Raw genomic sequence first — 27908 nt, 5'->3', positions numbered from 1 at the left:
TTGGGGACTCTGGAAATGGATAAATTGATGAAGAAAGAAATGACAGAAAAATTTAAGGTGGGGTACTTGTGCAGACTGAGATTGATCCTTGAGTCGAAATTAAATGGACAGAATAAGATTGAAGCTATCAACACCTGGGCGGTTTCACTCCTTAGATATGGAGCAGGGGTAATTGCATGGTCAGTAGACAAACTAAAGAACTTAGACAGAAAGACAAGGAAGTTGCTAACTAGATATGGAACACTCCTCCCAAAAAGTGGCACAGGCAGACTGTATGTACCAAGAAAAAGAGGGGGAAGAGGACTTATTGGATGTGAACACAGCATTAGAGCAGAAGAAAACAACATAGCATGGTACGTAAAAAATGCCACAGAACCACTTATTAGAAGTAAGAAGGTCAGGCTTGTGTAAGATGACAGATTGCAAAGATAAAGCACTGTACAAGCAATTGAAAAAGAATGAAACTGAAAACAGGTGGATAAAGAAAAGAATACATGGACAATTTCATAGGGATGATGAAGATAAGACAGACAGAGAAAAAAGATGTTTGTGGATCACTAAAAGTGATTTAAAACCGGAAACGGAGGCTCTAATCTGTGCTGCCCAAGAGCAAGCACTAAGAACAAATTACATAAAATACAGAATAGACAACATATCAGAAAGTGATAAGTGCAGAATTTGTGGACAAAATGGTGAAACCGTATGGCATATTACCAGCCAATGTATGCTACTAGCCTGGAAGGAATATAAGAAATGCCACGACAGTATAGCAAGGCTTGTCCATTGGACACTTTACAACAAATATGGACTTGACAGAGCAAAAAATTGGTATGACCATAAACCCGAAGGCATCATCGAAAATGATAATGCAAAGATCCTGTGGGATTTTATGATTCAGTGCAACCATGAGATTGAGAATAGGGAAGCCAGATATAGTCTTAATTGAGAAAGAAAGCATCATGATAGAATAATGTGACTATTTTGAAATATTAAGACTTATTCAGATTGCCTTCAATTGTTCGTTCCAAAACACTGAAGTCTATGAACTAAATTAATGCTACATAGTGTCAAGCAAATCTTTATTTTATGAGTTAGATGGCTCCTGTAGTCTACATTCACATGACAAACCAATGTATTAGCAACTATCAGAAAACAGATGTTGCAAGGGGAACAACTGAAAAAGGCATCATGATAGAAGCTAACAAGAAATTTGGAGGAGAGTGGAAAGTAAAATTTCATTGAGTATTCTAGCTTGCCATCTAATTGGAACTTGGTACATATCTGTTTTTTAATGTATGAGTGTATATATAACATATATATATAACATATGAGTGTATATATAACATATATAACAGCTCTGTATCAGCATTAGAATTATGTTCCTCATGAAATAATTATAAAGCAGAGGCATGGCTTGTATAGGTACAGTAAAAGACTTGATTCCCAACCACATGGTTCTGTGTTCAGTCTCACTGCATGGCACCTTGAGCAAGTATCTTTTTCTATAGCCTTGGACCAACCAAAGCCTTGTGAGTGGATTTGGTGGATAGACATTCAAAGAAGATATATGTATATATCTATGTGTGCATGTCTTTGTATCTGTGTCCCCCCCCCCCTCCATCACTGCTTGACAATAGGTTTTGGTGAGTTTACATCCTCGTAACTTAGTGGTTTGGAATGAGAGACCAATAGAGTAAGTTCTAGGCTTAAGAAATAAATCCTGGGATCGATTTGCTTTGCCTATAACCCTTCAAGGCAGTACTCCAACATGTCAAATGACTGAAACGAGTAAATGAATAAAAGAATAAAAGAGTAGCTTATGATGATAATAGTTGTGGATATTGTGAAATGGTGGGGTATACATTGTATATTTGGAAATAGGCTTTTTTAATATTATATCAACTCCACAGAATAGTGATATTAATACAATAGAAAGGTGAAGGATGAGAGAGAGAGACAGAGAAAAGAGAGAGGGAGATGACTTGTGGTTGTGTAGGTTGCTGGAGTCTTGGATGGGTTGTGTCAAATATTGTGAATGAGGAGGGTGAAAGATGTAGTGGTGAGGAGAGATAGTTTTATGGCTCAGTGGGGTATGAGCAAGGAAAAATGTGCATTAGTATTATTGTTTATTTAGCTTGGGTTGAACTTTATTAATAAAGTTCTTTTCTCTGATTTTTCTCTCAATTTCACTTGGACTGTATAGTTTGTAGAATGGAAGAATTATAAATATCTTCCAACCGCATGTTTCTAGATGGTTACTCAAATGTATCTGATGGACATCTGGATCTCTAATTTGCTGTCGTTGCACACATGAACATTCTGACAGTGCATTGACAGTACATGACCTACATATAGTTCTTCACGAATCGGGTACTTGATGCAGTAAATTAAATTTCTGCTTTTGCAGTTCATATTTGTGTTTGTGAATATTTTTCTGGGTTTTGTGTTCATATATTGGTCGGTATGCATGAATTGGCTTGTGTCACATCACCTATCATTGCATTTAAATACAGTGAATGATTAGTCTTTGTTGCTGAGGTCAAACTTTTCCTTTGTTAATGATTTTACTAAGAAACATGGCTCGATCTGTGATTATATCTTTTAATTCATTACTTTGAGCAATGATTTGTAGGTTTACTTTGACAATGTTAAAGATATCTGGTGACATGGGTTGTGTGTCAGAATAAATGGTATGTCTTGTTCCTGTTTTCCTCTTCTTTGAGTTGTCTTCAGTTGTTGTATGGGTATTTTTATAGCCTGCTGTATGCAATTTTCTATAAGTAGAGACAAGTATTTTTGTTTGAGCAAAAATTCTCATAGTTCTGTTAGGTGTTTGTTCTTGATATTTGCATCTTCTACAATGGTACAAATTCTTCTGGCTAAGCAGTATGGTATGTTGTGTTTTGTATGTTGATGGCATGACTTAAAAGTCAAGTATTGATGTGTGTCCATGTGATTGTAGTATATATCTATGGTAATGGTGGTGTCCTTTTTAGTTACCATTATAACTAGGAATGGTAATTTGGTACTACTCATCTCTTTTATAAATTGGAGAGATGGGTGTAGGTTGTTCAGGAGGATATTAAACTCTTCCAATGTATTTAGAGATTCTGTCCACATTATGAAACAACTGTCAAGGTATCTTTTCCATGCCTTTTCAATATAATTTCTAAATCCAGTGCTATAGTTTTCCACTATTTCTTGGTAGAGTTATTGTTCTAGATATCCCAAAATTAACCATAATTAATGGTTAAATCAGATATCAAAACCTAATTTGTTGCCTCCTAAAACTTTTGCTTTGATTTTAATCTCTCTACAAGGCTCGAGTGAGGACCACAGTAAAATCTAGGACAATGCCACAGCTGCACACATGTACATCATAAATTGAATCTGCAAAAAGGCCACCTGATTAATTGACATAGAGTTGCTCACCAACTTTCTCCAACAACTGGAGGAAAGGCATGTTCTGCTATTTCTACAGCTACAATTGTAGTCTCTTGTCATTGGATTTGGGTTAGCTGGTCTCATGTCACTTCCACCCAAGTTTACCTAACTAACTCTTCTTTATTCTTCTCTTCTCCATATGATGCCTGCCTCCTTAGGCCCACACTAACCACTTTCCAAATCCTTTCTTTCTAATGACATTCCTCAGGAATTTTATCCCTACCCATGCTTGTTTGGCAGTTATTGATTTACAATTGTTCAAGAGGAACATCAGTTGCATCAAACTCACCTAAGAGAGCCTCTGACTGTCATAACTATACTCTACATCATCATTATCATCATTTAAAGTCCATATTGGCATGGTTTGGACAGTTTGACAGTAGGTGGTGAGCCAGAAGACTGTGCAAAGCTCAAATGTTTGCTTTGATATAGTTTCTACAGCCGGATGCACTTCCTAACACCATTGGAAAAAAGATGACCTTAAAAAATTGAACTCAAATAATATGTACACTTTTAACAGTATTTCAACAATACATTATCTGTTCACTCTTAAACACAGTCATGCTACATTTCTTGTCCACTGTCACATTTATAGTGTCAAATTTTGTGTAAAATCTAATGACATGCATATCTATTGAAGCATTCCAATCATATTATGATTGGAATGTTTTAATATTAAAATATTACATTACCTAAAATAGAGATTTCTTTTATATAAATCATCTCTCACACTCTCTCCCTCCCTCACACACACATACATATTCTGTAAGGAAAGATTTTACAATGACTTTTATTTAACAAATAAACATTTAATTTGGGAACAGATTTTCTCTTGGAAACAAGTCAAAAATGAGAAATCATTTTCTTTATTGTATAATTTACCAATGTGTGAAAACATTTCCTATAAAAATGTTTTTTCTGGAGATATTTGAAATTTTTCTTTTCATTTTGAAAGCATTTAGCAAATTTCCTGGAAATAAAAAGTGTTTTAAAAGTTTTACTTTGAAATAACTGATTTGATAAAATTACACAATATCAAATATTACAAAATAAAAATAACTGAAGATTTAAGTTGTTTGATTCCCTTTGAAATTTCAGTTTATGTCATCTGAAATATGTTTATGTCTTGAAGCATTGGATCAATTTATAAACAATGTTAATTTGTAATATCTGTCAATGACTCTTAACAAAACCCTTTGTTAAATTGACATGTTTACCTTTAAAACTTTATAAAAAGTTTTGAAAATGCACAATTACAGATGACATTCAGTAATATTTCGTGTTTAGATCATCTTCATTCAGTATATAATTGTGATTGTTAATGTTAAAAATTTCAACTTGAAAGAAAATCACAGAATTGCCATACAGATATGCTTCGAATACATTCAACAGACCAATGTTGGGGCCTCTACATGGTTTATTTCTAGACCTGCTAGAGAGTGCAGCCAAATTTTCTTCAAATCATGCACTACCATAAGAGGGCACATTAGTAAATATGGTTCTGGGTTCCTTGGAAAAAGATAGGATGTTCATGATTGGAATGTCTTTAATCAATTCGCTGAATCAATGTTGACTTGGGATGAAACACAACAAATGTACACTGACATGTACATTCCTACTCAAATGCACAGACACATGCATTTTTGTTTAGTAGTAATATACATTACACTTATCATCGTAACTGTTATAATCTATTAGTTAAAACATAATATGATTAATGCCAAATTATGCTTACTATAGCAGTTAGCGTTATATAAAAATATTTCTCTTCTAAATATAGGATCGTTTTTTGCAAAAGACATTACATCACATAACATGGAATATGAAAAATATTCCTTTAAATGATAAATACTGCATACTGTTTTAAATCCTATTTTATAAATGTAGGATATACAGCATAAAATATTGTTACCTTAATAACTAAAATATAAATTTCATACATTCTTATGGTTAAGGAAGTTATTACAGATGATTAAATTAAATCTAGAAATGACTTATTATTATTGACCCTGAAGGGATGAAAGATAAAATCAATCACAGTGATACTTGAACTTAGCATCACCCCAAATTAATTAAACTCTTCTTCATGTATTGAGGATGAGTCGTCTTTTTCATACTCCCAAATGTGTATGTACACATTTTTACATACACATTTTCTGTATATTATGTGCATAATTATGTATCTGTACACAGGGAAAACATATATCAGGGTATATATAAACCAGAATATTTAAAATGAAGATAAGATCCATGTTCACCTCGTTATGGTCTGTATGCATACCTTGTATGATTGAATGGAGGTAAAAAATATTTTTTGTTATATCTATCTTCAATATTAACAATACTAATGTATTTCAAAGACATTTGTCTCGTTCACATTAAATGGTACTATATCACTCCTACAATCGAATGCAACCATAAATGGGTGTTTTATGATTCTGTCTCTGGAAGGCTTATAGGCATTTTGTTCACTTCCCTGTTTGTTGATTCATTTCTATTACAATCTCATTGATTTCTTTTTATATGTCTGTCTTTGTGGTTTCAGTCCATCTTTGAAGTGGATGATATGTGTCTGAAGTTGTAAAGCCCTGGAAAATGCCAAAAGAAGAGAAAATTATCAAACTTATCTTTACAGGATAATAGTTTTAGAAACCCAATTTAAAATTAAGTATAATTATAAACCATAAAATGCTTGACAGTAATACTCAATCTTGAATTAGACCATCAGATTTATCACGTCAGTAGGTTAAAAAATATATTGTAAAAATAACTTACCAGTTAAAAAATGGTGAATATATTTTATCTTAGATCTCTGTCCTAGAATATGTACTTAACGTTGTGAGATTTGCATTTCTTTTAATATATCTTGTTAAAGAAATAAAATAATTTAAAATCTCCAGACAATTTTAAAGTTTAAACCATAATTTTCACATGAGGATTATCTGGTGGCATATGTATGCATACACACAAGCACACACACACACACACACACACACACAATATATATATGTGTGTGTGTATATGTATACATGTATATATGTATACATACATATGTACCAAATGAGATGGTGTGGTCATATTGTTTGAATGACAGGTGAACGCATGCCAAAACACCTGTTTTATGGTGAGCTTGCAGAGGGGAAATGCTATCAGCATAAACCTAAAAAAAAAAGGTTTAAGGATGGCAGTCACTTGGAATGGACCCAGAAGACATGGAAACCCTTGCTTCAGATCGAGTTGGATGGCGAACAAAAGTGTGGAGTGAAAGTATTTGAAGAATCCAGGATAATGCATGTAAGACTCAACAGAGATCTAAGGAACAATGTTACGATTGAGAAGGTGAATGACAATGACCTTTTTGTGTGCACAGTTTGTGACAGACCATGCCTTTCTTTTGCTGGGCTCAAATCTAATTTGTGAACCCATGAAAAACAAACCTCCACCAACTATTCTGCCTATATATTTGAGCACACGTTTGAATGCAATGTATGGCAGAAGGTTTGCAAATCTAATGGAGGCCTCAAAAGACATTTAAAGATCCACAAAGATCAGAACTTATCTGCAGCTCTTGGTGGTCCAAATCGGATGTGCAATCTAAGTGGGTATCTTTTCAGAACATTGTCTGGTTTAAAAAGCCACATCAGATGCCATGATGGTGCTGAGGTTGAGGTGTAGGTACAGGAGGTGGTCAAACTCTGCATATATATATATGTATGTATGTATGTATGTGTGTATATATATATATATATATATGTGTGTGTGTGTGTGTGTGTGTGTGTGTGTGTGTGTGTGTGTGTGTGTGTGTGTGTGTGTGTGTGTGTGTGTGTGTGTGTGTGTATACATACATACATACATATATATGTATATGTATATTTTTAGATGCAGTTAAGTCTGTGTCTGGTCATAGAGTGACTAATGGTTTTGCATCCATAAAGAGCCTAGCCCCATGGATGGCTCATCAGACTCTAGGCCCTTTATGGATGTGAAACCATAGGTCACTCTATGACCAGACATAAACTTCACTGCATATAAATACACTACTGCTCTATGCTTTAGTATGTGCTTCTTTTTGGGATATATATGTTGACAAAATATATACATATATATATGTATATTTTTCAGTTATAGCCAACAAATTTTTTTATTTTATTTCCTGCTAAGACAAACTGAATTCCATTATATGCTTATCTGAAAGTTTAAACTTTCATATCCAGTTGCATATTTCAAGGATGATAACAATACAGGAAGTTTTTTTAACATGTAATTCTAATGACAATAATAACTTGTAAATATACATTGTATTCCAAAATGAAAAGAAAAAAAAAGTAGTTTCAAAACAGGAACTTGAATTCTATCATCAGTTAATGTAAAACATTTCTTTCAAGTATCATGCATAGTATTTTTTTCAAATCCATTTATTCAGGATCTGAGCTAAAATGAGAGTGATATTTTATAAAGTTGGTTGGATTTATCTTGTATACTCCTTTCTGTGTTTAAACTTAAACTGTACATTAGTTGTGGGTCATGCTCCTATTTTCTTGCATTTTTGAGAGGGCTATTTTAACAAAATTGAGATTTTAGCAGCCATAATGTTATAAATCAGAGGGTTTGTTAGTAAACTAATGCCTGCTAATATCCTTGCCATTAATTTAACTAATTTACACAGAAAACTTATTTTTGCTAGATTCTGTGTTATGATCAGTTTATTTACAAATATAATAATTTTCATGTTTTGGAGCATCTTTCAATTCAAATAAATTAAGGTTAATGAATAGCAAGGAGGAAACAAAACAGAAAATAACCACTAACATACCAGGTATTTCTTCATATTGTTTTGTTTCTCCTTCATTCCAGTTATGTCCACTGTCTCTTTTGGTAGACATTGTATCACTCAGATAGTTAGGGACCATAACAATGTTTTGCTCCATTGGCTCACCACCAGATGTCACAGTAACAGGTTGACTGTACATCTAAGAGTATTGAAAAAGAATAAAAACTTGTAAATATAAAGTTTGGTGAGGACAGAAAAAGAGCATCAGTTACAGTCTTCAGTTTTGATATGTTCCTCCATTTCTAATTTGTTAAAATCTTTTAAGAAATCTCTATTAAGGATAAGAATATTCTGTAGCAATTTAGTGTTGTTCATGTGCTGATATCTTATATTTGAAAAAATATTTTGTGGTATAAGCCTTTTCCTAGTAAACTTGGATTCAGTTTCCATCTGATAGTACTAGTAAGATAGCACTGGTTAGCTCTTCCGCTGATAGTCATGTTAGATGGCACTGGTTAGCTCTTTAGTTGATAGTTATGTCTCAAATTAACACTAGTAAATATTAGAATGACCTCTCTTTTATCAGGAATAATTGTTTCTAATTTATGTACAAGGCCAGCAATTTTGAGGAGAGGGATTTAGCTGGATGCTTCACTCCCAGCACTTGACTGGTCCTTTATTTACCAATCTCGAAAGGAAAGACAAAGTTGAAAGTAGAAAGAACTGGAATAAATGCTGCAAAGCATTTTTTCTTACACTCTAATTTTAATTTTTAATTTTACTTTCATCAGAGGTAGAAAGCAATACTTTATTCATTGTTGTAATTTTCGTAAAGTTTATTGTGATATTATTTAAGAAAGATCTTAATTTTGATTATGCAACAAAGGTTATATATAGTCTTTGAAAATGTAATGAACCTGTTTTGATTAAGATGCTGTTTTAATTTTTGTAGTAAAAATATATCATAAAATTTTATTCCAGAATAGGTGTGTGGAACTTTTTGCATGTGGAATTTTTACAGCATTTCCATCTCACTTCATCTAAATAAAATTGTAAAATTTCAAATTGAATTTCAAATTAAATCTATAATTTTTGTTACTAACCCTAACCCTGTTCATACATCAGCGCTTTTAAAAGTGCATTTGAAGGTTAAAATTACTGATTGGCATCTTCATTTGATACATAATAGACTTTTATCTGTACTTCTCAAAAATTTTTAACAGTGTATTGGTTCATCCAAAGAAAGCCTTTGACAGAATCCCTAGCTTGGTGATCCGGTGGGTGCTGAGAAGCTGAGAGAAGTTAAATGGCTTGTGAAAGCCATGTACAGAGATTCTGTTGGCAGGTAAGAGTTAGAAACAAAAATAGCAATGAATTTAGTATGCCCAGCAAGGTTCAGTTCTCTATCCCTATCTAGTCATCTTAGACTTCCTAACCATAAAAATGGGAATTCACATATTGTGATGTCCTCATTCTTATAGCAGAAACTGTAGTAAGATTAGAGGAGAAATTCCAAGCATGGAAGCCAAACTTGGAATTGAAAAGCTTCAAAGTAATTTAGCAAAGCCTAAAATATTAGCAAATGAGAAAGTAGATATGACCCTACTCCCATCAGAGAAATGACCTTGCCCAACATATAGAAGAGAAGTTGGTAGAATTCCATACAGTGTAATCAATGCAAACTATGGACACACAAGAGGTACAGTGGAATCATGGACAGGTTACTAGAGAAAGCAGATTTGTATATGACAGCTGTGCAGAAGTAATAAGCATGAAGAGTGCACACAAAATAAAATACTCTTAGTTGCCAAGCAAATTTCCCCAGAGCTAACAGATTGATTCTGTTACCTAGGTACCTTTATTAACAGAGGTGGAAGATGTTTTGAAAGTATAGCAGCAAGCCTAAGAACAGGCAGATGAAAGTTCAGGGAGCTGTTTATCTCTGTTGGCAACAAAAGGTTTGTCTTTTAGAGTAAAAGGCAGAATTTGTGATACTTGCATATGAACAGCAAAACTACATGATAGTGAGACATGGGCCTAAATGCAGAAGACCTACAAATGCTAGAAAGAAATGAAGTTAGCACTCTCCATGTTAGCACTCTAGATGTTTCCCAGTCATCGTCTTGCAGAGCTATCAGCAAAGCATGATAGACAAGTCAAAGATAATAAGACATGGAATACCACCACAACATAATAGTGGTGACAAGGATAGTACACTGTCAACAAATAACATACAAGTGGACAAGAGTTCACGTTATAACAGTGGTGATGAGGATATAAACAATTCGATCCAAAGTTGGAGATAACACTTGCAACAGATGGTAGTGAGTATAAAGTAGGTGCCATACTCCTACACAAATGTGATGATGGCAGCCCAAAAGGCCATAGCGCACATGTCAAGGACACTATTGCCAGTAGAAAAAAATTATAGCCTGCTCTGGCAGTGAAATTGCCAACTCAAAAATGGGAACCTTGGCTAGAAGTAAAAAATCATGGACAAGACTACACATCGATTTTTGGGTCCATTAACTACTACTTAGTCGCTTACTTAGTGGTAGTTGACAGGTTTACAAAATGACCGGAAATTGTTAAATGCAAAAGACCAACTGCCTTAATTGTAATAAATTTTTTGCACAAATTATTCGCAAGATTCAGTATCCCAGACGTGATTGTATCTGATAATGGAAAATTCTGCGAAATGTTCACTGTAGAACATAGAATTGTAGTGCCTTACCATCCCAGATCAAATGGACTGGCAGAGTGATTTGTTGACATGTTTAAAAGAGCTTTGAGAAAAGCAAACAAGGAAGTCACAGAAGAAGTCACTCTGCAACAATTCCTAAGGGTGTACAGGATGACACCAAACTCCAATACACCAGCAGGAAGGTCACCAGCAGAACTGATGTTCATGAGGAAGGTGAAATCAGCTTTTGATAAACTGTTACCTGCCAAGGAAAGAAAAAGTGCCAAGAAAGTCATATAAAAATTTTTCAAAATTGGTGATAAGGTGTACATGATGTTGTATAAAAATGGAAAGCAGTACTAGGAAGAAGGTGAAATTACAAAGTATATAGGAAAAATGATGTATTGGGTAAAAAGCAAAAAAGGTATTGAAAAAAGACACATGAACCAATTAAAGAAGAGATTCATAGAAAACGAATCAGACAGATTAGAAGAACCTATGGAATGATTGTATAACACATTCCAGGTACCAATACCATTACAGGTGGTAGAACCCATGCATACAAGTGGAAGAAAAAGGAAGAACACAGAATTCCTGCAAATACATGCCAAAAAGAAAGAGTATGAAGTGAAAAAAAAAATGCTAAAAAGGGAGGAGTAAATGAAGTAAAATAAAATGACTTGCTTCCCAAACAAAAAAATAATTTATTTCAGACATTATTGTATTTTAAAAATCAGTTTTTGTTTTAATACCAACAAATTAATCTTCAGTTACTTCATATTATCATGAATCAATCTCAATTATTTTCACTTGAACAATAAAACAACTTAAAATAATGATAATGAAAGCAATGAACTTACTTGTGAAGACTTTGAAAGTGTTCTGATCATAGTGGAAGGTTTCTGAGATTCGATTTCTGGATAAAATTGACCCCTTGATCTCATTGATGGAGTATTTGGACTCATGCCTTCATTTTGGCCTCTTGTCATTGAAACTCGATTGTTAGTTTGATAAATGAGATTTCGCATTTCACTTCTTGACTGGTATGAAGTATTTACATCTGTGCCATGGTTAGCATTTCTGGGGTAGTTGTATTTAACAATGCATGTTGTAATGAATATCACAATGGCAATAGACAGCACCACTGCTACAACAACAATAATTATAACTAAGTTTACATCAATCATATCACTGGATTGAATCTGGACAGCTGTTAACATTGTTGATGTTTTATTACTGACTGTCAATGTTAAGGACAAAATGGCTGTTGCTGATAGAACTGGATTTCCACTGTCTTTAACTATAAATTGAAGTTCATATGACCCTGCATCATTTTGATAAACTGCTCGAGAAAAAGATAAAATACCTGAATGAGCATTAATCATAAATAATCGTTTATCATTACCTCCAATTAATTCATAGGTAAGGAAAGCATTTACATGGCTATCTCTGTCTGATGCTCTCAGAACAGTGATTTCAGTGTCACTCTGTGGATGGTAATGAAGATCCAAACTAAAGGGGCTAACACTAGGAAAGGTGAAATAAGGAGCATTATCATTTTCATCCATAATTTCAACAATAACGTTAGCTGTATTATTAAGTGATGGACTTCCATTGTCTCTGACTAAAACTTGAAATTTATAAATGCTGTTTTGTTCACGGTCAAGAGATTTTCTAGTTGAAATAAATCCATTGTCTGTTATTTTGAAAGGAATATCAAATTGGTTTTTATCAAATAAAGCATATGACAATTTGCCTCCTAGCCCTAAATCTGGGTCAGTGGCATTAACAAATCCAACTGGAAATGATGGTTTTTCATTTTCATAGGTCAAAAATTTGAATGTGTCTTTAGTAAACATTGGCTGTACATCATTGACATCGATCAACTGAAGGGAAAATTTTCTTTCTCTCTGCAATGGTGGGAATCCATGGTCTTGGCATTTTATTGTAATTATATAATGATCCTCAATTTCTCTATCAACACGCTCTTTTAAAATAACCTTGTATTCTTTTGAACTAATTGCAGAAAGTTTAAATTTTTCATGTTTAAGGTCACATGTGACTTCTCCATTGTGTCCAACATCATTGTCTGTAACCATAACATATGCTATGAAACTACCAACTTTGGTACTTTCAACTATTTTTGTAGTGTTTTCAGTTAATACAGAAACAAAATCTACATCTATAGTTGGGGCATTATTTTCTTGATTCAAGACACTCACTATAACTGTTGCAATTGAACTCAAAGGTGGACTACCTCCATCTCTGGCTTCAATAAATAACTTAAAATTCATTTTCTCACTTAACTTTGATGTTTTATCAAGGAAAATTTCTCCTGTTTCTTTATTGATCCTAAAATGGTCTCTTGCAATTGCTGATGTCTTGGGACTAAAGTAATATGAAACATGACTATTTTCACCTGAATCTTTATCCTTTGCTGATAATATTACAACAGGCCTCATTCTTGAATGAGTGTTTTTCACTGAAACATTGTACATATTTTGAAAGAAAACAGGTCGATTATCATTTTCATCAATAACAGAAATTTGAACATTTAGAATACACTGATGTGGTGGAGAACCTCCATCTTGAGCAACAACTTGCACTAAATATAGATCTTTGATCTCTCGATCAAGTTTTTTTTCTAAGATAATTTCCAATGTTGATACACCATCAACTCTTTTGGAAACAAATAATGAAAATGTCTGATTTACATTATTTTTTAGTCTATAGTTAATTTTGGAATTTAAAGCTCCCATGTCTCCATCTATGGCACTTGGCGCTGATTTCTTTGTCCCTTTCCCATCTGTCTCATAAAACTGAAGATCAATTTGCTTGTCAGAAAATACAGGTTGATGATCATTGATATCTTCAATTATCACTTTGATTTTCAATACTTTTATAAATGTTTCTGCTTGCCTTACTGCAACTTTGACAATTTTTGAACATTCTTTGTTATATGTACAAAGAGAGTCAGCATCTAACCGTTGGGCTGTGTATAATTTCCCACTCTTAGTAACATTGAACAGAAGAGAGCTACTAGACTGCCGGCGTTTGAGTTGAGTAAAAGTAATGTGTCCATAATCCTGAGATGAGAAACTAGCAAACAATTGTGAGTCACTTGCAATATCTCCAACGAAGGTGTTTGCACCTTTTTCTTCTTGTACATGATAGATGAGATCTACACATTGACAACAGTGCAGTAAGATTAAAAATATGTATATGGATAACAACATATTGCTTGGAATCACAGTTATAGGAGTAAAGCATGTGAAGTATTTAGTGAGTTGCTCTGTAAAGAAAGAAAATAAGAGTATTAAAAATCACACCATGACAAGAATTACTGTTTTATTCAATGCACATTCATTTCATTGTATTCCTAAAGCTTTCCTTATGTAATTTAATCTTTTGTTCACAAAACTTCTTTGTTTTCTATTTGTCTCTAAGTTAGACATATTTCAATCTCCATCTCTATCTGACATTCAAGAAATTTACTATATTCCTTTTTGCAAAAGATGATTCTTTTAATTATTTAGAATCCATTCTTCCCACTGCTCACTTTTCTCTCTTGGTATTAGCAATAAAGGTTAACACATAATCTCAATAGACCTAACCCACATATGTTAACTGTTGCTGAAAACACTCCTTTACAGATGATGACAGCCTTCATTTTTGATAATCTTTTCCACATGAGCATAATTATCATGCAAACAAAACACTTTACATTTGACATGCACTGCTGTGATGAATATAGAGCTTGGAAACATATTCCACTGAGGGATATGATATCCTAGTTTCTTTCAACAATATAAAGAAACAGTTGCTACAAATATTAAAGACAGAGCTGTACTTCACCCTCTCTACTCATGAGAACAACGTGCAAATTAAAATTTCAAAGTTGCTACAAATGCAAGCCTCATAATCTTTCATTGCAACCTCACATATATTACAATGCTTAAACTATGTCACAAAAGATAAAGTGTCAACTGTAGGACTAAAAATACTTTAGCTTTACAAAGCTCTAGTGTGAGCCATATAGGAATAGATCTCTCATAACTTGGATTATGCTGCTTAAAAACAACCTAAGTCAAATCCAAAAAAAGTCATGCATCATATTGAAAAATAAATGAATATCTAACTGGCTAACTTTCTTTCATGAGAGTCCTATACACATTTGCCAAGCAAAATGTTGCTTCTTTCCTCTATCTCTTCTCTTAGTGTTAGTTCTGAGCATATAAGATATCAATTGCAACCCATCAGTTTTTGTTACCTCTCACATTCTCCTCATCCCTATCCTTCCATCCAAACACTGAAGTAAATGCTTTGACTAAACTCTTATTCCTCGAACCTCAACCTTTTGAAATTCTTCTCATCAACGTATGAGAATTTTAACAGAATAGCCACATCAATTTGATCATCCTTGAAGGTTCAGGCTTCAGTTATAGCCACTGCTATTCATCTTTAAACTAACATATGGAAAGAAAAGTATTTGCCTTCTCCACAAATATTTCATTAAGTACCTTCTATATGATGTTGAGGCATATAATGGGATGGTAATTTCCCTTTTATCTTTCATTACAAGTGTTGTCTTTCTCATTACCAGCCATGAGGGAACTTCACCTTGCTAGACACATTCATTCAATTGAGTTGCCAGTCTTTCATGAACTATATTGCACCTCTTCAACCAAAAGCTATGGATCCCATCTGGACCAGGAGCATTCCAGTTTGATACCCGACATTGGTTGTGTGCATATGGCAATATATCTTTGTCTATTTCCTCTTTGCAATTCTGTCTTGATCGATTCTATCCATTTGGCATCTCTTCTATGCATCACAGTGTTTCCCCATATCTCATTCCAGAATTCTTTGGCCTGGTCAGCATTAGGAACAACATCCTTCCTATTCACTTCTTCCAAAGCACAGAAGAATTGCTTTGGATTATTTTTGAATGATCTATTCTCCTTGAACTGCTTACTTCTGTTCACATATCTGCTTATCTTCTGTTTTGGTTTCTTTTTATGGTGGTGGTGGTGGCAGTGGTGTTACTAAAATGACTCATTGTCATTATCGTTATCATTATTAATATTAGGATGGCCAGAGTATTTGTAATTTCAGCTCATTGGCTTTCATATTCTGAGCTTTAATTCTAATGAGGTTACACTTACTTTTCATCCTTCCCAAGTCACTATGTACCAGTCATGCACTATTGTTGAGCCACTCAATTAATTTGCTCCCTAAAATATGTGACCTTGCACCAGAATTGAAACATTATTATTATTATTATTATTATTAATAGGATAGCAAGCTGGCAAGATCATTAGCATTCCAGACAAAATGCTGCTAAGCATTTTGTCCATCTTTATATTCTTTTTTACTTTAGGCACAAGGCCTAAAACGTTTGGGGAGGTTGCCAGTCGATTAGATTGACGTCAGTATGCAACTAGTACTTAATTTATCAACCCTGAAAGGATGAAAGGCAAAGTCAACCTGGACAGAATTTGAACTCAGAACGTAAAGACAGATGAAATACTGCCAAGCATTTCACCCGGCATGCAAACGTTTCTGCCAGCTTGCTGCCTTGCCCATCTTTATATTCTGAGTTCAAATTCCACTGAGGTTGATTTTGTCTTTCACCCTTTTGGGATTGATAGAATATGTACCAGTCAAATACTGGGGTCAATGTAACTGACTAGCTCCTTCTCCCAAAATTTCAGGCCTTGTGCCTATAGTATAAAGAATTATTATTATTATTGATGTTGCTACTGTGGAAGAAAGATAAGAGGCAACGTTTTAATGAGATTGATTAACTTTCTATGGCAAAGAACCTAATTTTCTATCTCTCATTTCTTCAAAGCTTCATTATTAATAAATCTTACTGTTATTTCATTAATATAAAGATGAAGACATATTAATTTTTTTTTTACTGCAATTTATACAGTGAGTCAGTAAAATCAGATTGTGAAGGTGCATTTACATCACATTCATATACATGCACACATTTATACATGTGTATTTGTCTCCACAAACACATGCATTTTCATATCCATATACTCTCTACACACAAAAGAGAAATGTATACAAATGGACACACTTTCTTTCACTCTTCCACATAAAGAGTGTTCTGTGCTTTTGATTAAATCCTATAAATCCGAATAGTCTTCTCTGATACACAATTCCCTCCAGTCTGATTTTAGACTTCAAAATTGTCGTTTTGTCCCTTAGAAAACTGGTTTTGCATAGCAGAGCTGACTGCTTTCATCCTATTAGAAGCAATTCCAAAGTTTTATTTAACTCCACATGAATTCAAACAATTTATTGTCTGGTATTGTAACATGAAACAATCTTTCTTGATTCATACTCTTCCCAAATATTTCATCTGACATTAATTTGAAAAATGCAGCTGGATTATGACCCCAGGTCATAATTTTAAATTGATAGTCACCAAGTATCATGCTCACAGCTTACAAGATTGCTCACTTTCATGTGAAATCTACAAATGGAAGTGCACTTTTGTAAATAACAGTCAAGTTGTTAAGTTTTCATCTAATTTGAGTTTTATAGATTCTACAAAATTTCCAATTCTTTTATAGGTTTTGCAACAAATACTTCCTATTCTTTTACAAAATACTTCAGTTCTTTCTATTTATAATATTTATTTTAATAATTAGAGCTGAAGTCGATTACCACAGAAATAGTTTAAATGCTTTATATAATTAAGTTTCTAAGTTCTATTCCCCTAAAAGTTCATTTTGTCCTCCATTCTTTTATTGTTGATAATCTGAATCCTTATAAGTCAAATGAACTGGAATTACTTTTCTCCTTACAAAAGGTCCTTGTGTATCTTCAAGTCAACAAGCAAATGAAAGTAATGAGATTATAAAATACATCAATATCAAAATTTTTTGAGTTATTTTAGACTGTCATAATAAATTTGAAAATATCAAAAATTCTTGCTGAGAAATTTAAATCTCATTGATTTGCTAGTTAAGTGTTATGAACTTGATTCATGTAGAGGGCATATGCCACAGGGTCCCAGCTGTAGATGAATTGTAAACTTGATGTTAAGATTGCTTGAGCAGCGTGGGTGGTATCATCTCCACATTATGCAAATAATGTAGTTTTATGGTGACATTAGAGAGAAATGTTTTGAGATGGTCCCTATAATCAAAATCTGTCATGCTACTTTTTTTTCCATAATTGTTGTCTGGGATGCCTCAGTTCTCATAATGCTTTGTCTGGTATATGTATATATAGAGAGATGAGAGACAGATATTCTCCATATAGAATACACTTTGTACTTCATGGTAGTGAAACATGGGCTCTGAATACAGAGGACATGCATAGACTGAAGAGGAATGAAGGTAGTATGCATCATTGGATTTGCAGCATTAGTGTGCATGATCAACAAAATGCAACTGTGTTGAGACTTAGGTATAAGAGGAATTAAATGTGGCATGCTGGAGAGGAGAATGCATTGGTTTGGACATGTGATGCGTATGAGTAAAGACAAGCTGTATACAGAAGTACCTGTCACTGACAGTGGATGGTACCTGTGGAAGAAGGGGATCCAAGAAAACATGAGATGAAATGATGAGAACCAATCTCAGGATGTTAGGGTTCACGGAGGAAATGACAATGGACCGAGATGTCTGACCATATGAGGTTCTAGAGAAGACCCACCCACATCTGAGTGCTAGAAGTGTTGTGTCCCACCCACATGTAACAATAAACTTTTCACACATCCTACCCCAAGAAACTGAACAACATCTCTTCTAAACTGCATCTTTCTCTTCCTCACATTTCTTCTTCAAGTCATATACATAGTGTATATGATTGTCTCCCACTCCTTTTCCCTGCCCTTACTGCCTTGCTCGCTGTATTACTGCTTTTCCCCACCTCATCTTTACACCCAGGTTTTCACCAGCTACTGCAATCCCTACTCATGCCTTCTTAGCAACACCAGGTTGCATATATTATGACCTCTGTATCTTGAGGGCATGCCCTGGCAATTACCACCATTTATCTCTCTCTTCCTTATTCTTTCATCTCATTTATTCTCTGATCCTTGTTACTTGTGAGTACACCCTGGCACTTCACACAATCTCTCTCCTGTTCTCTCTTGCACTTTTGCTGTTTCCCACTGTCTCTTTTTTTGCTTGCTCTTCCTTCTGGTTGAGTAGCCATGTGTCTCCTTTACAGCAGCACATCTGTTTCTGTCCTCATTCTTGATCACTCTCTCTCTCTCCTTTTGCTTTTCTGTCTGACTAGGTAACCAAGTATCTCCTTTACATCAGCACACCTATTTCTGTCCTCTTTCTTGTACCTCTCTTTCTCTCTCTATTCCTCTCCCTCTTGCTTTCTTATCTTCTCTCTCTCTCACTCTATAGAGTGGAGTGGCTGGTGTTAAGAAGGGCCAGCAATTTTGGAGAGGGACCAAGTCGATTACATTGACCCCAGTGCTCAGCTGGTACTTATTTCATCAACCTTGTAAGGATGAAAGACAAAGTCAACCTCAGAGTTTGAATTCAGAATGTAAAAAAACAAACAAAATGCCACTAAGCATTTTACCCAGCATGCTAAGGATTCTGCTAGCTCACCATCTTAATAATGATAATAATCCTTTCCTCTATAGGCACATTTTTTTTCTTTTTCTCCTTTCCCCAATTTTGCGGGAGGGGACTAGTTAATTACAACAAACCAGTGTTTCACTGGTACTTAATTTATCAACCCCAAAAGGATGAAGACCAAAGTTGACCTTGGTGGAATTTGAACTCAGAATGTAAAGACAGACGAAATACTTCTCAGCATTTTACCAGCATGCTAATGATTCTACTAGCTCACTGCCTTAATAGTAATAATAATAACAATAACAGCAACAACATAGTACATTTCCCTTTAATGATGATAGTAATTATCTTCTTATTAGTCATAAGTCTTACCTGCTTGGTAAATGTCAGAAAATTCATATTTCTTCCTACTTAATTTTTATTCATGCTTTGTTTAAAACTAAGTATATTTCAATACACTCAAACACATGTGCTCACAAGAATGTTTTCATACATGTGGCTCTATTGAACCATAGAGTAAAAATGCATTGATTCTATAACAAATAAAGTAACCAATTAATTTATTTCATTCTTTATATCCATTTCAGTAATATTTTAATAATACTTAGTGATAGTTATTAAACATTTAGTTTATATGTCTTCAGAGGATATAATACCTATAATGACTCTTAAATAATTAAATGTATAATAGCTATTACTAAAGTATTACTGAAATTACATGAAGAATGAAATGATTAAATTAATCTACTGTTTTCCTTGCTATTTAATATGCATGCATATGTGTAAGTGTGTGCATTTATATAAGTATATATATTTAAAATATGAATATTGTATGAAAACTTTCAACATTATTGATAATATGAACATACATTTTTATAAATACTATCATATATCTAATATGTAAGTGTAAAACAGTATAGAAAAATTGAGAAATAATATATATTAATATTTATGATAGCTGACAAAAATATTATTAAAAAAAATATTTAAACAACATTATACAGAAAATAAACAACTAAATCTGTGTATATAGTTACGTTTGCCTGTCAAAATATATTCAGTATATTTTTCTTTATTCTGTTTCTGAACTGAGATTATGTGGCTAGTTTAATGAAAAATAGCCACGGGAAATACTGAGTTAATGGAATGCTAACATTGCTACATGATAGAATACTGCAGGGTATTGAAAGGCTAAGCTGTGAAATAGAGATTAACCATGTTAATGGATATAGCCAAGAATAGAAAATGATAGTTCAAATATAAAGAGAACTCTAAGTGTAGACATTTTCATGAAGATATTAAGATGTAGAAAGAATATATGTCTTTGGAACTTAAAAGAATTTTAGAAACTGAGAAATGAAAGGAATAAGAACATTTTCAAAGAGATTTCTCTGTGGTATTATATTCTAATACAGGATGTTTTCCTGTAATGGTATATTGTTGTTAGAGAGAATGCATTTATGAGAGTGAGATATAAAATATACTTTCATAATAAATGTCAATAGAAACTGTCAGCTCAGAAAACAATTTCCATTTATTGTCATATCTGCTTTGTCTTCACCCTAAGTCATATATATTGTGAAAATCCTCACTTAGAAAATTTGTTTCTTTAGAGATTTTTGACATTTAGCTTCAGTTTATGCCTATTATATCAGGTTTTTGGACATAATAGCATTTATTTGAGTGTAGACACACACACACACACACAATCACTCTCTCTCCCAAACTGACAAAGATACATATTCATATTTGCATACTAACATGTGTAACTACCCATGAAAACTAAGCATTCTTGATGATAGAAAAGCATATTTCATATAGAATATATTAATAAAAAGAAAACAGTGTTTAGCAACATATAAAACAAATACACACACATATATAAATACATATACATATGTATGCCCATATAAATATATGTAATATTTCCCTCATATTATGAAAACTTAGCAAAAATTTCATGGGTTGAAAAGGATTATTTATTTAAAAAAAAGGTCGAAAATATTTGCCTTAATCACAATGAATATTTGCAAATATACACATATATTAACACTTTTCTATGCATAAGAGTGTTCAAATTTATAAATATTTATTGCTATTCCAAAGTTTTCTTTGCAGTTTAGTTCTTATACATAAACATACATACTTACACACACACACACACATAAATAACAGATGTGTGTGTGTAGAAAAGTGATCATTCAAGAAATTGGAAGGTGATTATATCATCAGCTTCATTAGGCTGGTGGTCAGACAGCATTTTAAAAATATCATGCAAAATTTGTTCTTATCTTTGTATTTATTCTGGCACTTTATATTTTGAGTTCAATCTATAACAAGGTAAGCTTTGCCTTCTATCCTTTTGGGAAAAAAATAGCATTAAATATCAGTCAAGTTCTTAGGTTGATTTAATCTACAGCTGATCTGTGCCAACATGCAATGGACTACCATAATACAGTAGATAACAAATCTCTGTTCCAAAGACTGGTAAAGTGGTATATACTCAATGGGAATATGTTTCTGTTACATCAAAATTACACATATCTTTTATTGCTGTCAAAACAACTCACATAGTCTCATACACACATCCAATTATTCACTCACATACACACCTATTCTATCTCTCTCTAAAAGTGGATTGCATTAAAAAAGTTTACATGAGCAAAGTAGGTATCATTTTTATTGGTTTACTGTACCTGAGTCTGCAATGGGGCATATATTGCTCTACCTTTTAATCTTTCATTATTGTTTCTGTGGGCCTTAGACTCCTCAGATCTCACCTTATTACTTCTTACTATATCTATTTTAGTTTTCTTTTATTGCTGATAGCTTATGGAGATTTTTCATCCAATAAATGTCATCATGTATACATAAATACATACAAACACACAAGTGCATGTGTGCACACACACACACACATAGACGCACGTGCACACACATACAACACACAAAAGTTGCCTCATGGATATATAAAAATTCCTGTTATTCCATTCATCAATACATCTAGTTATAGGATATTTTTATGGCAGTAATCATGCTAAATCTGAAACAGCTGTAAAGTTAAGACTATTACTTCATCTGTTTTGTTTTTTATATTCCGTATTTTCTATTATTTTCCATAAACACTAATATATATATATATATATACACACATACATACATATATATATATGTACACACACACACATATATATATTTGTTTGTGTTTCTTTGTTTTGACATCATCCAATAGTTAGTTGTACATGAGCATCACTGTCATACAAACTGTGGACTTCATTTCCAATCTTCCATGAAAACAGAGCTGGCCATGGGAAACTATTGCCTTGCTTGGAAACATGAAGTTTGGCAACAGAAAGGGCACCTGACTGAATAATTACCATCTGACCTCTGTAAGCATGGAAAAGTAGAGGTTAAAATAATGAAAATATAATGAATATGTTTGCGTATGATTGTGTATATATATATATATATATATATATTTAAATATATGATATACAGGGTTGAGGAGTATTTGAGGACACTCAATTACCAGTATAATTAATCTCTTCAAACCAGTTTAAAGTTTTTCATTTCTTTCAGATCCCCTCATAGCTGATAAAATGCTAACACAAGAAAGAAAAAGACATTCAGTTATTGTTGCCACATATGCAGAACACAGTGATTTTGAAATTGCTAATTTTCTAAAGAACATATGCACAAATTTTTATTAAATATATTTAGTTTTTAGTAGAGTAGATTTGTTTTATTCAATTTCTTAATGTCCTCAAATACCTCTTGTACCCTGTAATTTAATGCGTATGTGTGTGCATAATCCACATTTACAGTTTCATTTCAAATCTGTTTTCTATTTAGTTTTCATTGCTACCTCAACTGACAGCAATATGCCATCTTTCTCTTTTGCTGTTTTAGTTTTGAGGTTCAATATTGTCATATCTGATATAAGAATTTCTTCCCAAGCCTTTTCTCTGATTTATTATGTACCGACAGCTCTGACAATTTTTCCAACATGCATCATCCAGATAGCATTACATATCCATATAAGTATAAATGTTTCTTCTATGTACATCCACCAATTCTTTTAATATCCATTTGCTTTCTCAGTTACTCTGCATCTTGTCTTTCTACATTGCTTCACCCATGAAATATGCAGTTTGCTGTAGAGTAACTGTACCAACTCACAAGTGTCTTTTGTACTTTGTTGCCAACATAGTAAGCACTTACCTAAAGCTCTTATTGCCTTCAAATCCTTTCCTACTTTCAAACTACCACTACCATCTTCACAAACAAGTAGCAACAGCTCTACATATATCACCTAGGAAACAAAAGTTATCTAGTGAGCAATCAAAGCTGTTCATAATGTCCAAGTCACAACTGCTCATATTTTTTACACCATATCTAAGAATCATGCACATGAGAAATATATTACATATGGCAGTGAGACATGTAAAGTAAAAGAGGCAGTCTTGCATTTGAATAAAGCAAGATTACAATGATGTACGTGTAAAGTGAACTTGAAAGAAAGAAATTTATAAACTAAAAGGCTGTTTAGATTCACGTGTCAGTGTTGAATAAAGAGAATATTATGGCTGTCTGGACACATTTATATACTGAATTACTCTATAATTTACATTTTTCTTTTAGTTCATACTATCTACATATGGACTCGTGTTCAACTTACTCCTGTTCTCACATCTATTAAACACTAACATTATTTGTCTACAATTTATTGTTGATATATATCACTCTCTACTTTTGTAAATACCTTAAACTTTAAGCTGGCTTTAGGCAGTTTTCAGATTAGTATTTCAATTTCTAGACTTTCTAAACTTGCTACTTTCACTGGCCAAGCTAATTCTGATATAAAAACAATGTTAAATCATAATATTTTTACATTATATATTCAATTGATTGTATAAATCAGGGGTTTTCAAACTGTGGTCCATGGACAGCAAATACTTTTTATGAGCAATTTGATTTTATATACGTTTTTAATCGAAATCATTTTTCTTATATTTTGTAAATGTAAGCGCATGAAATAACAGGTAAATAATTTTGTAATATATCCTAAAAGTCCCATCGATTAAAACAATTAAGTTGTCACTTGAGCATTGATTGCGTGTCAGGAATTCCATTCACATTAATTATGGTTCGTGACATAAGAAAAGTGTGAATTTGTGTTTTTTTTTGCGTTCACGTATTTGCTGAGTTAAGACTGCTTAGTCAGATCCAAAGAAGCACACAGGTACTTTGTTAATTTACACATCCAGTGAAGTTCAAATTATAAATTTTCAGTGTCTGAATATCTGATTTTTGGTAATCTTCAAGTTTAGGGGGGTAAAAATAGCAAATAAAAATATTCAAGGGAAGTAACTGAACGTCTTACCAGTATTTTCCGTACTACTCTGTTTATAAATAAATCACACATGTCATTGAATATCATAGTTTCTTATGAGAAATCGAAAATGCCTCGTTGAAGACAGGCTGCACAACATCTTACTGTTGCTGAAAACGAAATCCTCAATCTCATCTTATCTATATGAATTTCTATGGCGGAATTCAATCTCAAAAGAAAAAAACGTTTATTTTTTGGCTGCCATTTCTGAAGTGTATAATTTAGAGTAGGTGAATTTCTAGAACTGCATGGTGACCCTCACTCGGCGAGGTCGTGTTCATTGAAAATAGATATATTTTAATGAAATTTTCTACAGTGCAATATATTCAAACATCTGGAGCATAACTGTAGAAAATTTCATTAATAAATATCTATTTTTAATGAACACGATCTCATTGAGATCAGCATGCATTCCTAGAAATTTATCTGCTGAATTTCATTATCATTTCCATCGACAAAGTTCTCTCCATGCATAATTGTTTCTTTTCTGCCTGTTGTTTTTGACTCCGTTCCGTCGTTTCCGTTTTGTAAAAAGAAAAAGACATTTTAAACTTTTATAAGAAAAAATTCCGTCGCATGAGGTTTTAGAAAATAAAAAAAAAAGCACGTGTGCGACTTATTTATAAATAGCTAAAAGAAAACGAATAATAATGGTAAGTCGTTCAGTTATTTCCCTTGAATATTTTTATTTACTTTTTTAACCCCCTAAACTTGAAGATTACCCTGTTTTTTTATTTTTATTTATTAATGTTCCTAAATGGCATAAAACCTACATTATTGCCCATTATACGTCAACGTTGTTTATACGAAAATTATTTCACACATGCAAGAGCTTCACGTTCAAATTTTCAGGGTGCAAGCGTTACTCATGGATAAATTTTTGAAACAGAAAGCTCATGATCAAATCAACTCAGAATCTGATAGAGACAGAAGAGATTGTACAGAAAAATAAATTAAGAAAACACGACGTGGAGTATATTCAATTTGGATTCATTGAAAGTGTGTCTAATGCTAACAGACCACAGTGTTTACTTTGTCATAAGCTGTTGTCGAATGAAGCCTTGAAACCAGCTAAATTGCAGCGACATTTAACAACACTACATCCTCAATTTGCCACAAAACCAAAATATTTTTTTGAAAGAAAAAAGGATGCATATTAAAAAGAGACAACAACTTTTAAAATGTCAATAACATCAAATTATAAACTACTACGGGCATCTTATTTAGTGGCACTGCGAGTGGTTCGTGCTAAGGCCCATAATATTGCTGAAGAACTTGTATTGCCCTGTGCAATAGACATGTGTGAGGCAGTTTTGGATGGAAAATGTGCTGCGAAATTGAAAGCTGTGCCACTGTCAGACAACACAATTGCTCGAAGAATAGAAGATATGTCAAAAGATATAAAATCTCAGTTAATTGACAGTGAAAACAAGCTTTTTTGCATTACAACTTGATGAAAGCACAGATATTACTTATCGTGTATGTGCGATATTGTTGGGAAAGTGAAATGCTTGAAGATTTTCTATCCTATGCCCACTAGAACAACTGGGGAGAAAGTTTTCAAAGTATTGGACACTTTTCTTTTTCAATCAGGCTTGTTATGGAGCCAGTGTATTGACATATGTACAGATGGGGCGGCATCAATGACTGGTATTTACTCGGGTGTTGTGGGATATATTAAGAAAGTAGCACCTAACATCACTGCAACACATTGCATGATTCATCGAGAAGCTCCGGTTGCCAAAAAAATGGATGCTTCTTTGTCCGAAGTCTTGTCATGTTGTATTAAAGTGATAAATTTCATTAAAACAAGACCACTGTATAGTTTTTTCTTTGCAATACTCTGTGGTGCGATGGGGGATGAACATTCAAGTCTGTTGCTTCTTACAGAGGTAAGATGTGTAATACTTCGACCGTGCGAACCAAAGGAGATGGCGACGTAGACGGTAAAGGCTCCTTTTTACCATGTCGCACGGTCGAACACAAAACAAGATATATAAGTTGGAAGGAAGGCTCACCGTGAGATACGAGCCATAGTGCCAGTAAAAGAACTTAGGACAAACTCAACCGTTAGATATATAATGAGAATAAATTTATTAACAAAGTGAAACTGTTTGTGTCTGTGTGCGCGTGCATGCGACATATAAAATTAACACAGTAGATAAATCAGGCCTTGGTGTACAAGAGAATGTATAAAACAATGTGAAGTGACGGACAGTCGTTTAAGCAATAGTGTGTGTACAATATGTGAGAGTACAAGTATGCGTGTGAATGAGAGGAAACATAGAAAGAGTGTCTGTAACATAGACTGTAAAAAGTCATAAACGCTGAGATAGAGAAAAACCAGTTCGTATAAAAGTTACACAAGTTGTGGTCAAGGAGCAGAGCTGTAGTATCACACTATGTGTGTTGAGTGTCGAATGCTGTGACCGTGTTACCTGATACGGAATATTCTCGCTGGTTAGTTCTGACTATTGTTCGTGAGTGGAAACTCCACTCAACAGTGTCGAGATAAAACCGCGCTTGTTGATGTTGCTGGCGACGACAATGGTAGACAGTACATTGGTGGTGAAGACGTCGGCGCTGGAACTGGCTGTATCTGTGTTCTGTATATTTGTGGTCAATGACCAGACCTGTGAGAGATCTGAAAACTCCTTCTCACGTGATGTTATCTGAAGCCGGCGATTGGATGTAATGCCCCCTTAGCAAGCAGAACATGGGGACAATTGCCGCGCAAAATAAGAACCAATCAGGATGATGGACAGAAAGGGTCCAAGGCTAGCTGTTAGCAGCTTCGTTATCATTTATGATTGAATGCCTGAGAGAGAGGTTTCACTACAGATGGCTTTCACGAGGTAAAACAATCCAGCGTTTATTTGAACTTAGAGAAGAACTGTTGATTTTTTTTGTGTGATTATAATGCTGAACTGGCTTCGATAATGGCTGATAAAATTTGGCTTTGCAAAGTTGCTTATCTGGCAGATATATTCAACAAACTTAATGAACTGAATTTATCTCTACAAGGAAGAAATTCAAATATTTTATTTAGTC

General features: G+C 33.5%; 1 protein-coding gene across 1 annotated transcript; it reads right to left on the bottom strand.

Annotated features, from left to right (window-relative positions):
* Nucleotides 1–4294: 4294 nt before the first annotated feature.
* Nucleotides 4295–27515, bottom strand: LOC106867374 (protocadherin gamma-B6). The gene is made up of 4 exons (XM_089362197.1): nt 27296–27515; nt 11759–14190; nt 8258–8414; nt 4295–6032 (listed from the first exon to the last, which is right to left on the bottom strand). The coding sequence occupies exons 2-4, from the start codon at nt 14132–14134 to the stop codon at nt 5986–5988; spliced, it is 2580 nt and encodes an 859-aa protein (XP_089218323.1). The 5' UTR covers nt 14135–14190; nt 27296–27515; the 3' UTR covers nt 4295–5985.
* Between the last annotated feature and the right edge of the window lie 393 nt (nt 27516–27908).

This window comes from Octopus bimaculoides, chromosome 14, assembly GCF_046866305.1.
Source record: "Octopus bimaculoides isolate indiv1 chromosome 14, ASM4686630v1, whole genome shotgun sequence".
Taxonomy (NCBI): Eukaryota; Metazoa; Mollusca; class Cephalopoda; order Octopoda; family Octopodidae; genus Octopus; species Octopus bimaculoides.
The sequence above is the reverse complement of the archived record's forward strand: the minus strand, read 5'-3'. Positions and strand labels throughout refer to the sequence as shown.